Raw genomic sequence first — 17,559 nt, forward strand, 5'->3', positions numbered from 1 at the left:
AACTAGTCCACTTTAACTGGACTAGTTCGCCTCCCGTTCCCAGTCTAAAGAGGAGAATCCGGTTTCTCCAGGAACCGCACCAGACCACATCCCAACCCTGGTCTAGTCCACATCAGCGGGGGGTCGATGCGGTTCCGATCTGTGTGTAAAGAGGAAACTGGCTCCGGGACCGCTTTCGGGGTCATGATAATGATATGCTAATAAGCCTGCGCTAGCAATAGAAGCATATTTTCCTCATTCTGAAACGTTTGTGCAATTGTCATTGAAAGTTTTCGAATGTTTCAAGTGCAATGGCCTGCCACCCGTGGCTGCTTCTTCTTTGGTGTTCTCCTATGACCCGATCAACGTGCCCGACTTGCAGTACAGCCAGCGAGGCGAGGACGAACGCCGGCGGGTTCAAGCCTGGTCTTGCCTATCCCTGTACATGCGTCTCATCGTCCTTTTTTTGTTGGGCCCGTACTATTTCATATGCCAGAAAACGCTTGTATCAAACATAAGAAATATGAGAGGAGCGACTGTAATATCTCGCACCGCGGGTGGCGCAATGCCCTTCCGCCCGTAGGTCTAAAGACAACCGATCCGGTTCGGAACCGGTTCGGATTATCTGAAGTGGACTCAGTGTAAAGTGGGTCTAAATCTCATATCCTCCCACGCACTGCCAGCTTTTGTCTGACAAATGTGAAATCTTACTATCTCAGGTGCTTTGCAACACGTTTAATCTCACATCATGAGATGGCCAATTACGTTACCACGCGTCGATGTGCGTAGAAAAGCCCATGCATAAATACATTTAAGACGTCACACCGCTGAGGCAGAGAGAAGATAAGATTGGACACCTTTCGGTTGTTTGCGCAGTTTGTCGCAGCATCAGCTTGAAAAGGACAAATCTCCGGAAAGCTTCTCGTTTTCGTCCCAGAAAAGGTAAGCTCCATCCTTCGAGAAATTGGGACTGGATCTTTCTCTGTCAGTCGGTGTAAAAATACTAGGGTCTGTTCAATTCAGGTATGAAACCAAATTCAAATTAATCCATGATTTGTAAGCAAATAATATTATCTAGTTTGTTAAATTGTCTTGCGAAACGCTCTGCCTGAAAAAGCGTTTTGTTTTGTCGGACAGTGGTGCAGGTATTGCTAGCCCTTAGCATGTTGCCACGGAAGTGTCATATCCGTCTAGTTTCGTATTTTCTGCATTCGAAGAAGAGCTGGGAACTGCACATTGAGATTGAAGGGCTGAAAGGTTTAATTCGTACCGTAAATAACGATAATCTACACATCTTGACTGTTTCAAAATTTTATCCAGTTGCTTCATTAACTATTTTTGGCGCATAATCTACATAGTTTCAGGTAGGTATGGACATTTTTTAGCAAATTCAATCCGATTCGTTTCCTGCTGAACTCGAGTTAGGCCTTATAAGAGATTGCGACGCCGAAGAATTGATACACGTTTCAGAAATTCTTTACTCCGGTCTCCATTTCAAGCGCAAAAAATTAATACGTTTCTTAAATTCTTTAGAAAAATCAGAGCCTGATACCTGACTGTAAATTGACATTTTTACTGGATGTTATCGATTGAAATGTGTAATAACTGTTCGATCGTGGGATAAACTCGTAAAGAAATGTCTCTTTTAAATGAATGAATCAATGAAGGCGGTTATTGTATATTTTTACTTAGCTAGGCTAAGCACAGGTCACAAGAAATGTTTACAAACATACCCAGTTTGGTACACGTATCGCGGTCTCGCATAAAGGTCCCTTTTTTTCTCGCTTGTCGGTTATAGTTAGAATATAGGATTGCATGGGTTTAGGTATGGTCAGAAAAATAACTGCTTCTCTTACTTCCTACTTAATCAAAAATGATATTTCCATCTTAAAAATACATAAAAATACATTACGATTAAGTAAACTTTACCTTCCATCTACCGTATTCTAGGTGCAAAATTGACAGATTCTTTACTTTAGATAAGTGGATGCTAAACGGAAACGACTATCTTATGCGTGCCACTTAATGGCTTTTGGGACATAAATCATATATGGCAGCCATAAGCTATAAAATACTATATCAATTTTTTTCCGCAAACAGTGAATGTTATTTCCATGGCTTTGTCAGTCATTGTGGATTCCGCAAACAAAGAATGTTATTTTCATGCCCTTGTCAGTCATTTCCACTTTCTAACTACCCTTAATAGCGTGATATCAAAGCTTTAAAAATCCCACTGCACCTGAGCATGGCGAGAGTACCGTTTAGATGAAATGGGGGTAAAAAAACTATTAGCCTCAATGCTGCCTCATAATCACTGGTAGTAAGACCTTAACTCTGTGTTTCCTTCCATAGGAAAAGACGGTAACAGACAAGCGATCTTGTGTGACTAGATAATCCATCTCTACTCAAGCAAGACATCAGCCAGGTAAGCGTTGTATCTTGTCCATTATTCTCATAAAAGCGATGTACCTTTTTCCGTCCAAAACCGATAGGCTTGTTAGAATGGGAGGGCCCAGAGATTAAGTGAGTGAGTGAGAGAGAGAGAGAGAGAGAGAGAGAGAGAGAGAGAGAGAGAGAGAGAGAATGAGTTTATTCAGAGTAGCATTGGCAACTGCAGTGCTAAAGGATCCAATCATTTCAGCCTCCCTTTCTAGAGTTTCTGAACAAGGTTTGCCTTCTTACTATTCCTAATTGGAGCTCGTTATATAGATAGAACCGCCTGAAGTGTTTTGTTTTTCTCCTGTGCTGAGTTGAAGAACTGTACGTTTACGTATATAAGGCCACAGCAAGTAAATCTAATGGATCAAGTCCTCTCAAAGTCCCATTATGATAAAAGAAGGTGGAAGAATTGCGTTTAGTTTAAAATTAGAGAACTATTTGCTTTTAACTATAATCAAAGCAATCAAACATGGTATAACAGCCGTAAGACATTTTTAAAGACTTTTTTTATTCGTGTATTCAAAAGTGTAGTATGTCCATGCTCTTTGTAAAAGGCCCACTGCTCCGGAAATGCGGAGCTTAAGAAGCGTTACGATTTTGCCTTTCGCTATCTACTTGTAGTTTACTTTCATTTTTCAAATTTCATTTTTTCTTCACTTTTTGGCCATCACCGAAAGAAAACACTGTTTTTCTAAATCAAGTGAAACTCGATACATGCTATGATGCCATCTATACAATTTACTTCCTTCGGCAACGCCTGGTAGGCAGTAAGGAGATATTAGGCTGTATACGTAATCCTCCGGATTCAGGAAGTCTCATAAGTGTTCGTTCCCTTGATCAAGGGCTCAAGATTGTATCTAATTACCTCATTAAGAGTTTCAACCGGAGGCGTATCTAATTAATTCTGATGCCACCTGTGCTTCAGTTGGAGGAAACGGCTGTTTTTCGTCAGTGACATACGTCATAGACATAACCATGTTGATAAGCCACCTCACAGTTCTGAGTGCGCTTGTGTAGTGTGATGTATCTAAGGTCAAAGTTTAAGGCCCCTACTTGCAAACAGTCCTCTGTCTAGACTTCCTGGCCAATAAGCTCTTTCATACTTCCAAGTACGCGTGCGCGGCGACAGGATTTGTGGGTAATATGTCAAAGGTGAAGTCCTCTGAGACGTAAACACAGCCAGTTATGCAAATAGAGACAATGATCGAGACGAGATTGTTCAAAAGTTAGGGGCCTTAATCTTTGACATGTTACCCACAATTCCTGTTGCCGCGCTTTTCGAAGTGTGAAATAGCTTACTAGATATTGCTTTCGTCTCAGTGGTCATAAATTGTTACGTCAACAACAATCCCCTACACTATGAGGTGGCTTATACTACTTAAATTGATTATTGACTGAAAAAAGGCGAAATCATCGTTGTCAGCAGGTGCGTGTGACCAATGACAGTATATAGAATAATGTCCTTGGGGTGACAACGTGAACGCATTCACCGGTTTGAACCAATTAACGCTTAGGTAAGAATTTTACAATTTTGTTGTGTTATTTGCAGGCTTCGGAAGCACGATGAAAACGATGTTTATCGTGCTGTGTCTTCTGGGCGGGACATTCGCTCTGAGTCGCGATCCCTGGTGGTCCGAATCCTCCGCCGACGAATATTCTGCTGACGACATCTTCGCCAACCTCGTTCCCAGAGCCCTGTCCGACGTAGAAGGGGAACGAGCCGTCGACAATGTCTACGCCCTATACAGCCTCGTCCCAGGAGGCGTCGCCAAACGAGCTCGCTCGATGGTGCATAGTTTCGGACCCGGTCTCCGATACCTCCTCCTGCAGCCTAGACCATTCGGCGCTAGAGGAAGAGCAAGGGGGCGTCTAGGGTATGGAAAACGGTCTGGAGAATATTACGAATGATTTTTTGGTACCGGCCAACAACCTTCCTCCGACATTCTTTATGTCCACGATATACCGAATTTTCACACTATAGATTTCTCACCTTTCGTAATGCAACGGATGCTAATGAAGTCCAGAGACAGATTTGAGCATTGATACACACATTATTTGTTGTTTAAAGAAATAAGCACGAAAATATCGGAAAGGATTGCAATGCCATGAGAGGATTTTGTAATATCAAAATAATCACTTTTATGATCTTCGAATAAATGAAAAATATTTGGAAATGTGATGATTCGTTCTCATTACATTGTATTAGGCTCTCTGTCACGATATGAAATTATTGATATATAGAAATAGAACGTAATTGCCAGCTGCGACCTCTAATATCCAGGCTATATGTACAACGTGAGATAACTACATTATCGCACAACGTAAAATAACCACGTTATCATACAACGTGAAATTATCACGTTATCATACACTATGAGATAACTAAGTTACGGCACAACGTGAGATTACCGCGTTATCGCACAATGTCAAATAAACACATTATCTTTCATCGTGAGATAACCCTGTTATCAATATCATACAGCGTGGTCCAACCACGTTATCATACAATGTAAAATAACCACGTTTCACACAACGTGAAATAATCAAGTTTCTTGTTCAAAATTGATTTATTAGGCATACATAGCTTTTTGCAACGCGGGAGTTACAGATCGACCTAGCTGTTATTGTTGCTTTCTACTCTATGATGACTTTATTTGATTTTATTGCCACAATGTACAAAACTAAGCACAGACAGGGAATACCGGTGTCGTGCACTACACATTATATGTCCCAGAGCACATAAGACATGATCACAAAGGAAAGGCTAAGTAGCGGCTTATCAAGTTACAAGGTTCTGACTAGAACGAATATAATTGTAGCCAATTAGCATGAACTAGTGCAAGCTTTTAATAGTTGGTACGCGTTATGAGCAGTAACGACTGATTCGTCAGCTTGCAGGTCTAACAAGACGGAACTAAGCTAAGGAAATAGATCTTGCATGTCTCGAATCCCTGTATGTCTCGAAACATCGCGATCTTGTTTGTTTGTATTGCCTACCTGGTAGACTGCCTCACGGAATAATATGCCGAGTTTATACTGAACAGCTTATTACAAGCTGTGTACCCATGTGTGGTGCTCGAGGTAACGCTCTCCTCAAACACAAGAACTACATCTGATATCCTAGCCGAGTGACGTCTCTGGTGTGATCTAAGCTACGTATCCATTTTCACCTGAGTGAAGTGAGGAAATTCCGGTAATTTCTTTGGACGACAACGTCAGGAAGTGTCAGAGGATTCAAACCCAGGACCTCATTAAGCCACGCGACGGTATTGTGATTTTCTTAGTTTAGACAAGAATACCCGGGTATAGATCAATGTTGTATGCAGATTCCTGAGAAAACGCTATCTTCAGGTGCTTTTATTTTGTTGCCCTTGTATCTACAGATATGCTGATAATAGACTACATTACACGATAGAATGATTGAAGATATAACTGACACAGCAAACGTTTTAAAGCTAAAAGACAAACACATCACATAGACAAAATAGCTTAGAAAATGCAATTCTAAAAATACTTATTTGAAAATAAGTCATCTAACGTTGGCAGTCTTCCAGAGAAGATGTGGGTTCGTAGGTTAGCATGACTTTGCTAAATCATTAGAAAACTTTATTTCATCATGATATTATGATGCTCATAAACCATTTGTGCAGTAGTTGAAAAACCTTGAATTCTGACAGAAGGTTGTTCACGTTCTTTAGGTTACAGTAAGCATATCCTTTACAGCAAGAAGACCATCGTGACGAAGCTGATGAAGTCCTTGAAGACGGTGAGCAGAAGAGCCAGTGTCAGACTCTGTCCCCAAACTGACGGCAGGCCAGCACCTGACGTTGTCTGGCACTGGACGGGGTCTGGCGACATCAGGTCGCAAAACAGAAAGAGTTGTGAGTGAAACTTAAAAGAAAATAGACTCAATGCCTATCGTGTCAGAAATGTCACAAACATTCCTTTAAGACACGTTGATGAAGATTAGACATCCATGTAAAAAAAAAATACTTGTTACAATTCATACTCTACTACTAGATAAATTATGGAGATTACTTCAGGATGCTTCGAGTGACATCCATCACTTTTCTTCAGCCTCACTAGCGGTTGTTCTAGTGACGCCGAAGCAAAGTGATGGATGTCAATCGAAACGTCCAGAAATAATCTCAGTAATTTATCCAGTGATAGAGTTTGAATTGTATGTATTCTTAAAAGCCGTTACCGTCTTTTAACTGAGCCTAATTGAAGGAAAATCACATTGCTAATGATTTTACTGACGAGATGTAGCTACTGGCCTATTTTTCCTCCAACTCACCTGTTTTGTTCATGAGTGAGGGCACGTAGACATCCCACAGGGAACATTCAGTTGTCTTTAGTCCGGTCATCATCCTCGGGCTACTCCCGTCCAAGAACATATAGGCTCTGTTAGTCTCGGTGAATGGCGTCCACACTGCGTCGTCGTTGTTATTAGGGTTGCTGAAGGAGCAATACATCGTGCGGTTGATTTGCTAGGTTACATTCTATATGTTTTAAACAATGATGCTGTAAACTAGCTAGAAGAATACTAATTTTGTGACATGCGCGGTTCCACGAATTGCATAAAGCAATAGCAATACTGCCATGAATTGGAAACCTAGAGATACTACGACCGAGATGATGACCTAAAGTCACTCTCCGACGAACGATAAAAATGACGGGAATACAATTTCATTGAATTCCCGTGGGGAAAATGCAGTAGCGGCACAAAACCGAAAACTTTAGAGAAAGAAACTTCGCCGCTAAGTCGGCCAATGCAACATAGTTGCGGGAGGATCTAAAGGCCCCCTCTCATTGGGCTGCGGTACTGTGGCGGTAGCGTGTGGTAGCTTGGAAATGGCTACCGCCGCAGTGCCGTGCATAGACCTCGGCGTACCGTCCTAGTGACGTCTCAGTGCCGTACAAGTGCCGGTCCACACCGCCGGCGTGCCGGTTGAAATGGCGATTTTTTTCAAATTTTGAAAAAAAACGCAAGTGGCAAAGTGCCGCGCGCTCGCCGGGAGCTTACCGGGAGCTCACCGCGCGCGCTATTGTATAAAAAGTGATATGTCAGTTTCAAGGTTATACGTATATTCTATAACATGTTACCTTTGTTGTACCAAGTGTCATAAGTGAAAATCTTTTTATCATTTGAAATCAGTTTTTGATGCATTTTTTATTGATTTTGCATTGTATTTTGATCCATTAACAGCTAGCACTGCGATTTCTGATTAATTGAAATCACTACCATCAAAATACAATCGGTTCATTTCCCTAGCTATTGATCTGTTTAAGAGTTTGGTTAAACCTATTTTACTGCATTGCAGTGAGGTTGATGATTGTAGCTGTAGAACTTCTCATATTTTCATTGGGATATTGTTTTATCACACTTAAAATTAGATCATTGTACATTTATTCCAGTACGGAAGTTGGTAGACTAGTCGCTCAGGAAAGGAATCAGACCACTCGTCTACATGCACTCGCCCCGCTCTTGTGCCATTCAAGAAATACAGTACAGTGATAAACTGAACTTGATATACCAGTCAGACACTGTATCGCAAATTCTACTCAATGTTTCACCGTAAGGGGTGAATTGGCGGAATTCCTATTGATCGTTGATAGTCAAACACAGTTGATTAGATACTCTCGCCAAGATTAAATAATTTACCTACTAACAGGTTTATTTAAAAAACATACGACACTTCATCATTCGGGGAAGAAAATGACTGTCAATACCAACCGTTTTGGATATACATTTAAAGAAAGTGTGAAACTCACGTTTCTCCCTGGCTGGAGGGAACCACTTAGAAATATCAGTAAACTCCACACATTTTATAAAATCAAAAATCACTTTAGCAGGGAAGACTTTATCACATCAATTCATGATAAACCGTTTGTAAGAAGTAACTACACTGAGAATCAGCGCACGTTGTCTAGAAGTTGAAAAAGATCGACACCACAACACACCAGGCACTCACAGATGAATTGCAATTTGTAATGGCCATGGCCTGTCCCACTTATGGCAAAGAGAGAGATGCGCTGCAAAGTATTACTACTAAGACTAACTTCACCATATCTGGTACACAGAACGATGTATTGTTGTCATGTCCAACTCTTATACCACCTACATAGGTCAATTTCATTATACTTCATCCTAAAAGCGAGGGAAAAAATAATCCATACATGGCTTTATTGTAATTCATACACTGTTATCGATAATGTTTTGTACTTATAATTGTAGGATAGGTTAGCCTTGCAGTATTGTTGATTTAGTGCCATATATTGTACCATATACGATGGTCGAACAATAAAGTTCATTCAATAACTTGCTCATCTAGGCTTCAAACGCAAATGCGCCGCACGTCAGTGAGAGTGCAAATGAGAATTGGTGAAAGAAACGCGACGGTGCCGTAAAAATCTGCCGTGGCAGTGCCGCCGCAGTGCCGGAGCCCAATGAGAGGGGGCCTTAAGGTCTAAGGTAATAGCAACACCTGCGCTGCGCGGGAGGTTAAGAAATGAATTCAAATCTATCGAAAAGAACCTGACATTGTAATTTCCAAGCTGAATTGCAAGGTGTGTTGGCAGAAAAAGTTTAAATTGTTAGTAAATATATGTACCCTATTTTGGCGAAGTTTGCCCAGTATCGCATCACCGTGCGGGACACCTCAGCATCCTCGGTACTGTAGCCGGCATCTGGCATCGTGGGCAGTCCGAACACGAACTGCAGTTCATCACCGTGAGTTGTGACAACCCAGTCCGGCCAGGGTGATGCAGTGACGCGATGGGCAAACTGGTACATGTACACGGAGGTGCCGAACCGTGCATGGGCTTGTGCCGTGGTAACAGCTGGGCAGACGAACGAATAGTCTCCCCTTGCAGCATCCAGGATGTCCCGGTACCTGGTGTCGGCGTCAGGGTGTGGCCAGTCAGTATACTGGAACTCGACTGCCTCCAGTACCAACTCATTGAACCCTTGTGGAGGCATGTTCATAGCCTGTAGAAATTGCTCTCTATCTACGGGACTATTCGACCCTACGCTAAAACCAGAAATGCCAAGAAGGAAATTAAAGAGAAGGACACATTCATTTGTATTGGTCCCGATCAGAATATCGGCTCTTTTGAACATGCCGTCGTCGATGGCATCTGATGGGTTTAGAGGAATAAAGATGTTGTCATTCACTGGGTAGAAGCTGGTCAGGGTTGCAAACTGTTGTGCATCTTTAGATCGTAGACAGGTCAGTAGTGCTGCTGTCCCTTGTTCAGTTGGGCAGCCGAGACTTTCAGAAAACGCCGTGGTCTTGTCGGTAGCGTCGGATATGGTGTCGAGTATACCTGGCCATGGCTGTAAGGCAGTTCCACTCTGCAGAATGCCCCGACTGAAGACATCTCTGCTCTCCGGTGACAGGAGATGGAAACCTACGCTAGCCGCGCCCGCACTATTGCCAAAAATGGTAACCTTAGAAGAATCTCCTCCGAAAGATGGTATGTTTTCCTGTACCCACTGAAGGGCCAGTAGCTGGTCCGTCAGACCCATGTTTCCAGGCGCGTCATTAGTTCCTGTGTACAGGAATCCCAGCACGCCGATCCTGTAGTTAATGGTCACCACGACCACTCCTTCTGCGGCAGACAGATACTTACCTGTGTACTGTGCAGAAGAGCCACTGAAAGGAACAAAAAGTAATATAGTTTTAAATTGTCAGATGTAGTCCTTTGGTCCCAATTGCACCGGTTCCCGTCGGGGGTGATTAGCTCACGGCATCTATTTGTAGCCGGGTCCCGCGCTTAATTCAAACATGAGTCAAATTGATTCGAAGTCCGGGCCGGGCCCGAAAATAGCCTGGCTACCGCGGGGTTTCCGACGGGGCCAGGGGTCACGCCCAAAAGCCCCCCCCCCCTCAAAAAATGGCTTTTTTCCAATTGAAACCGAAGCATGAAATAGCGGTTGACCACAAAACTAAGCATAAATTCGAAAAACATACATCCTATTGTGTTTTGATATGGGTCCAAATCCTTACTTATATTTGGAATTTCTTCTGATAATGTTGATACTGCGATTTCAAAGGACGTATATAATCGTAAAGTAATCGAAAAGTAGTGGATGCTACGTGAAACGTCTGACCGTTTCCGAAATCATATCCAGTTGCTTGTCAATGAGTTATTGCTATTTAGCGAAGATTTGTGATCTTTCATACGTACGTCCTGAAGCCCCCACCGTGAATCCAGACCATGACGGCTGCTCCTGTAGGGACAGGGTTTGGTTGCCAGACGTTCAGGTACAGACAGTCCTCGCTCTTCGGGGTGATCTCACCTCCCAATACAGTAAGACTCGATTCTTGAATGCACGTATTTGGATACCTAGGGATAGTGAATTAGTTATGTTTTAATTTGCTATTAATTTATCCCAATCACTTGTCTTTCGCGAAATGGAGTATTCGCTGTTGTTTTAAGTTCACGGCAGTGCTATAGTCACATACTGCTACAGTATTGGACACAAATGTTTTCGGTGGTTTTAAGTTGGCGGTAGAGCTATATACCAACACATACAGCTACAGTATTGGAGAAAAAATGTTACATATATATATCAAATTATATATATTGTGTTATACATGTCAAATATTTGAAAATAAACAAAATAGGACGGAGGTGAAAATCTTTGGAAAATAAAATGAAATCAGAAACAGAGTTCTAGTTTTGAATGTAGGTGATTTAAGTTGAATGCCCGAATTTCAAATTTGGATTTTTATCCCAGTGGTACGTTATCCCGGAGGCCCTTTATTTGTTTTAACATCTGATAAGGGAAAAATCACTGATTTTATATTGTCAAAACAAAACAAGTAAAATTAAACCTTCTGTTTTAAGATAGAAAGTGAAAAGAAGGTCAATACGTTGTGGCATTGTAGACCCCGTCCCACGGAGGTAGGCGTTCAGCACGCCGAAAACGCCGCTCGCCGACCGGAGGATGAGCGAAGGGGATCCCGAGGAAGGTGTGAACAGTCGTCCCGAACACGTCCTGCTCCAGCCCGACAAGTCTTCCCGCAGGAGCCGTCACTTCAGCCGCTGCCTGGACTGTCACTGGGCTGAACATGGCGGCGCAGAGGGCCGCTAGAATGTACACAGCCATACCTGTCCTCTTCTGTACTTCTGTAGAACATCATACGAATCATAAATAACAAACTGACTGAGGTGTCACTAAAGGATAAAGGCAACAACAACATCAAGAAAAGAATACTGACTAAAGAATTATCTTTAATCATGAGTTTCAAAATCTTGGCTGTTTAAATGCCTTACATAAAGAGTCAACTTTTGTTTATTTATTATTTTCGTTATCAATGTATTCTCCCGTGCAGAGCTGTCCCGTGACCTTTATTATACATTAGGCCGGCCAAAAGAATATCAAAGTCCGGATCTACGTGGGAGAAGGACAATGTGTAAATGCGGCTTGTTTGGTCTGTTGGTGACCTGGTGTGGTGCCCTCACGCCGCTGCCAACGTGCCCTTATTCTATAGCTGTAGTTGTGGCTGCATCATCTGACCTTGAAGACCTGTCAGTCGTAACGTAGATTTTTTCATCATATTGATATGCAGCATTATATGATAGTCATCTCTATATATGAAAAATTGAATATTAAGCGAATACATCCATTACTCTACGATCACTGTTTTTGAACATTTTTCCAGCTCTCATGCAACATTGTCTTGAACAGCATACAATGAGAGACAGTTTATGTCAATTTGTTCTATAAAAGATAATGATTCAATGAAGGTCCTGTCCATGTTTAAGCATTGTAACTCCGATTATTACTATCAAATACCAAATTGACCTCTGTTCCTTGTAACGCAAGCACTCGTCTATAAGACCTTTCTTCATTGTAACGCAAGAACTATAAATATGTAGCTTTGATAGCAGTAGTACACACTCAGTTCATCGTGAGTTTGATATCTGTCACTCAATTAGTTGATAACTAATGACGACAGTTGTTCACTCATGGTGCTTTCTATATGAAGGGAGCTCCGGTGATATTACCTGTTAACTCTTCCGCTGCTGTGGTGGTGGCCTCACCTGCGCTACAATGAACAACACAATTTGACCTCTTGGTCATATCACGTCAGCAGGTGACACATGCCCTGGATTCAGTGCCTGTTCGTTGATCATGTGTGAGAATATGTGTTACCTGATGACCAAAATGTCGGTTTGTGTTATTCTTTTATGATAGGGGAGAATTCCACAACAGCGCCGGTTCGTTGATCAGGGGATATGTGTCAGTAATGGCAGTAATTCTTCGGTCCCAATTGCGCCGGTGTCCCGGGGGTGTAGACCCAACCGGGCCCCGGAGCCACAAATCTGTCCCGGTGGGCTGCCGGGTACCGTGGGTTAACTGCCGGTGCTCGCACGATTAGCTCACGGTGTCTATTAGTTGCGTCGGTTTTGATTTGACTTTGATTGCCATGATAAGATACAAGAGTAGCACAGGCGGCGAATGTAGATTCTGACAATAAGGGATGTAATTCTATGCAAATTAGCGTGAACTCATAAAAGCTTGCAATAGATGGTATGCATATAAGAATCATTCTGTAGCTTGAAAGGCAACCCCAGGGGACTAAGGGTATGGGTCTTGTTTTTTTAAACCCTTTCACCAGTAGAGCACAACACAGGATTCTTTTAATCTTGTCACATTTTTTAAAGGTTGGACAAAAATAGTCAGATTATATCATTATTATATGCAATCTATGGTGGCACACGTGCACGTTTTTATCAACAGAAGCTTCTAAATTCATTGATATTTGTTATGTCCTTATACCTAGAAGTGAGTGGAAAATAGTCAGACGAAATACCAGAAAGCAGTGATTGAAGACTTTATTGCCACATCAAATGTTAGAAATCAAAAGACACATCACAGCAACTAAACACTTCAGGGTAAATAATTCTACGTCAAGCCATGTTGAATGAAAATCACCTAAAGTAAAGAGCCTTCATGAAACAATAGGTCCGTAGGTAAAATTAAATTGATATGAATAATCATTAGTATGAAATTCTATCATGCTCACAAAGAATTTATTTAGTGGCTATAAAACCTAGCTAGTGGTCAAAGGTGATTTATTTTTGTGCTCATCTATTCAGCTCTGCGCATCTCTCACAGTAGGAGGATGGAAGTGACGAAGCTGATAATGTCCTTGAACACAGTCAGCAGTAGAGCCAGTGTCAGACTCTGTCCCCAAACTGACGGTAGACCAGCACCTGACGTTGTCTGGCACTGGACGGGCTCTGGCGATCGACACCAGGTCGCAAAACAGAAAGAGTTGTGAGTGAAACTTAAAAAGAAAAGAGACACAATGCCTATCGTGTCAGAAATGTCACAAACATTTCATAAAGACACGTTGATGAAGGTTAGACATCCATGTAAAAAAAATACTTGTTAAAATTCAAATTCTTCTACTAGATAAATTACGGAGATTACTTCAGGATGTTTCGAGTGACATCCATCACTAGCGGTTGTTTTAGTGACGCTGAAGAAGAGTAATGGATGTCAGTCGAAACGTGCGGAAATAATTTCCGCAATTTATCCAGTAGTAGAGTATGAATTGTATGTATTCCTAAAAGCCGTTACCTTCTTTCAACTGAGCCTTATTCAAGGAAAATCACATTGCTAATGGTTTTATTTATGAGATATAACTGCAAGCACTTATTCATTGCACTCACCTGTTTTGTTCATGAGGGAGGGCACGTAGACATCCCAAAAGGCACATTCAGTGGTTTTTAGTCCGGTCATCATCCGGGGGCCACTCCCTTCCAGGAACATGTAGGTTCTGTCAGCCTCCGTGAAAGGCGTCCACACTGTCACGTTGTTGTTGTTAGGATCGCTAAAGGAGCAATGCATCGATTGAATTAATAGGTTACATTCCATATGTTTTCAACAATGATGCTGTAAACTAGCTTAAAGAATACTAGGTTTCTGACATGTTCGGTTCCACTAAATGCATACGGCAATAGCAATACTTCCATGACTTGGAAATCTACGAATACTACGACCGAGATGATGACCTAAACTAAAGTCACTCTCCGACGAACAATGATAAATGAGGGGAAGACAATTTCATTAAACTCCATTGGGAAAACTGTAGTATCGGCACAAAACCGAAAACTTTAGAGAAAGAAACTTCGCCGCTAAGTCGGCCAATGCAACATAGCTGCGGGAGGCTCTAAGGTAATAGCAACACCTGCGCCGGAGGTTATGAAATGAATTCTACTCGCCGACCGGAGGATGTGCGAAGGGGATCCCGAGGAAGGCGTGAACTGTCGTCCCGAACACGTCCTGCTCCAGCCCGACAAGTCTTCCCGCAGGAGCCGTCACTTCAGCCGCTGCCTGGACTGCCACAGGGCTGAACACGGCGGCGCAGAGGGCCGCTAGGATGTACACAGCCATACTAGACTTCTTATGTAGTTCTGTAAAACATCAAAACAAATCAAAATCAAATGGCAAAGAAGTATACATTGTTGCTATTGTTGTTAACTTAAAGCTACTGATAACTTTTGAGGATGGTTGTACACTCAAAGTACTTTCTATGAAATAAAGGGAGCTCCAGAGACGTTACCTGTCAACCTCTGATATTTTAGCTGCTGTACTACACATGATCAATGGACAAGCGCTGCTGTGGAATTCTCCCTTGCCATAAAAAGAATAACACAACCCGACATTTGGTCATCGAGTAACACATATTATTACACATGAGTAACGAACCGGCACTGAATCCAGGTTATGCATCACCTGCCGACCGCGGAGTCAGTTTATGTTATTCGTTCTTGCACAGGTGACACCACCACATGTAATAACATGTGTTACCCGATGACCGAAATGTCGGTTTGTGTTATTCCTACCAAGGAGGTTTTATATAAAACCTCCTTGTTCCTACTTGTGCAGGGGAGAATTCCACAGCAGCGCCGGTTCGTTGCTCAGGGGATATGTGGTGTCACCCGCTAATGCCTCGGTCTAATTGCGCCGGTGTGTATATGTAGTCCCGGGGGTGTAGTCCCGTCGGGACCCGAAGCCAAAAATTTGTCCCGGTGGGCTGCCGTGTATCTGGGGTACCTCCCGGTGCTCACACGATTAGCTCACTGTGCCTATTTGTTATCGGGTCCCGCGTTCAATTTAACTCAAATTGTCAAATTGATTCGGAATACGAGGTTGGACCCAAAAAAAGCCCGGCAACCGCAGAGTGTCCGACGGGACCACGTAGGGGTCACGCCTGAAAAAAGCTACCCGACGGGGCTACTTTTTCCAATTGGGACCGAAGTATAATAAAGACGCCAGGTAATGCTTAGGTCACAATTGCGCCGGTGCCCGTCGGGGATGTAGCCCCGGCCGGGCTCTGACGTTTGGGGGGCACCGGCTGTCTTGGTCACAATTAAAAGTTTCCTTCACGCTGCCCTGTAGGGGTCCCGGGGTGCTCCGACAGGTACTCGGTGGCATTTTTGTAAAATTTTCATTGTCGGTCTCCGGCAGGTACCCGTCAGTTGCTCTGACGGTGTCTTGTAGTGACCCCTGTGGGGTCCGACAGGGTACCGCGTGCTTATCACATCCAGGTGGGGCAGTTGTAGGGTCCCTGCAGAATGCCCCGCGAACGACGGTCGGCCATCAGGCAGGCTCCTGGCGGGCACTCGTCATATCTCGGGGTTATATAAAACTGCACTCGATCCGGAGCTCAAAAAGAAACACGATATACGAAGTTCACGCTTTAGTTCTACTCACCTGATCTGTAACGTCACACACTTGACCCGGTCTTACGAAGTACACACATTTAGTCTGTCCACTTGATCCGTATCATAACATAACAATACCTTATTCTAAAATCTTTGGCGATAACACCAACATATTCCTTTTCCACAAAAACGTTGACCCTCTGATACAACTGGCTAACCAAGATATGTGTAAAGTACGTGGTTTGATGCAAACAAGTTACGGACAAATTCCAGAACTACCTTATTTTCTGTAGTAAAAATAAAAGTTATGATATCAATAAGTCCAAAATGTTCCTAATGTACAAGAGAAACAGACCAACATTTTGGGGGGTAATAGTAGATGAACATTTAAACTCGAAAGCCCAGTCTCTGCTATAAGTAAAAAAAATGCTAAAACAATTGGTGTTATTGTGAAAAGCAAATACATCATCCCTGAAAAGATTCTCACAACTATTGGCAACAGCCTTATATACTCATATTTGACCTAATGTAACATTGTTTTGGGATGCGCCTGCCACACAACTCTAGATCCGCATATAACTCTCCAAAAGAAATTCACAAGGATAGCAACTGCTTCTGACTTTCGCTCACACATGGCTCCTCTATTTCAAAAATACTAGACATCCACGATATCAATAAATTACGTTTAATTTCCATTCTAACAGTTTCCCCAATATATTCTATATTTTCCCAAACCCTTCTTCACACTTGTTCACAACTATTATACCAGGCAAAGAAATCCATATTCCTCTCTTTCGTACATCATTAGCAGAGTTCTCGTCAAGTGCAAATATATCACAATATGGAACAGTCTTCAGACAAATATACAAACAATCACCCTTTTTTCTTACCTTTAAAGGTGCCCTGAAAACCTATCATAGCCGCCCTGTAGTAGAGTCACATGTCCAGTTATTATCTAACTTTTATTTAGACCATTATTTGATTATCATTGTCTATCGTTATCATATTCTATGTATTACTTTGCTATATTATTTATAAGTTATAATCAAGTTTGATAAGTATAGACGAGGAGGGCCAAGTATAAGCTATAAACGCTTTTTTCCTCCTCCTGAACCTGTTATTATCTATTGTTTATCGTATTGTGTTTTATAAATTTTCTTGTTGTGCAAATGAATAAAAAACAAACAAACAAACAAACAAACAGACAAATTATTACTTGTCCCGGTGGACTGCCGGCAACCGGAGGGGTACCACGCGGTGTTCTCACGTTGAGGTCACGGCGTCGTTGTGTCCGCGGGGCCCGGGTAGAATTTAAGTCAGAACTAAATTTTTCTCGGGTCCCCGCCGGGCCCAAAAATAGCCCGGTAGCCGCAGGGTGCCCCAAGGGGCCACGTAGGGGTCACGCCCGGAAGTGCCAAAAAGCGGCCCGGGAACTACCCGGCAGGGCCC

At 42.5% G+C, this 17,559-nt stretch overlaps 1 protein-coding gene and 2 long non-coding RNA genes across 3 annotated transcripts; 1 reads left to right on the forward strand and 2 right to left on the reverse strand.

The window, feature by feature from the left end:
• Positions 1-1,849: 1,849 nt before the first annotated feature.
• Positions 1,850-4,597, forward strand: LOC136440417 (uncharacterized). The gene is made up of 2 exons (XR_010756670.1): positions 1,850-2,404; positions 3,968-4,597. It is a non-coding gene; the product is annotated as an uncharacterized lncRNA (long non-coding RNA).
• Positions 4,598-5,987: 1,390 nt separating this feature from the next.
• On the reverse strand, positions 5,988-11,536 carry LOC136440660 (cholinesterase 1-like). The gene is made up of 5 exons (XM_066436755.1): positions 11,301-11,536; positions 10,612-10,770; positions 9,033-10,076; positions 6,716-6,876; positions 5,988-6,266 (listed from the first exon to the last, which is right to left on the reverse strand). Exons 1-5 carry the CDS (start codon positions 11,534-11,536, stop codon positions 6,136-6,138), a joined length of 1,731 nt encoding a protein of 576 aa, XP_066292852.1. The 3' UTR covers positions 5,988-6,135.
• Positions 11,537-13,253: 1,717 nt separating this feature from the next.
• Positions 13,254-14,219, reverse strand: LOC136440914 (uncharacterized). Its single transcript, XR_010756728.1, has 2 exons — positions 14,113-14,219; positions 13,254-13,677 (listed from the first exon to the last, which is right to left on the reverse strand). It is a non-coding gene; the product is annotated as an uncharacterized lncRNA (long non-coding RNA).
• Positions 14,220-17,559: the final 3,340 nt, after the last annotated feature.

Source organism: Branchiostoma lanceolatum, chromosome 8 (assembly GCF_035083965.1).
Source record: "Branchiostoma lanceolatum isolate klBraLanc5 chromosome 8, klBraLanc5.hap2, whole genome shotgun sequence".
In the NCBI taxonomy this organism is placed as follows: domain Eukaryota; kingdom Metazoa; phylum Chordata; class Leptocardii; order Amphioxiformes; family Branchiostomatidae; genus Branchiostoma; species Branchiostoma lanceolatum.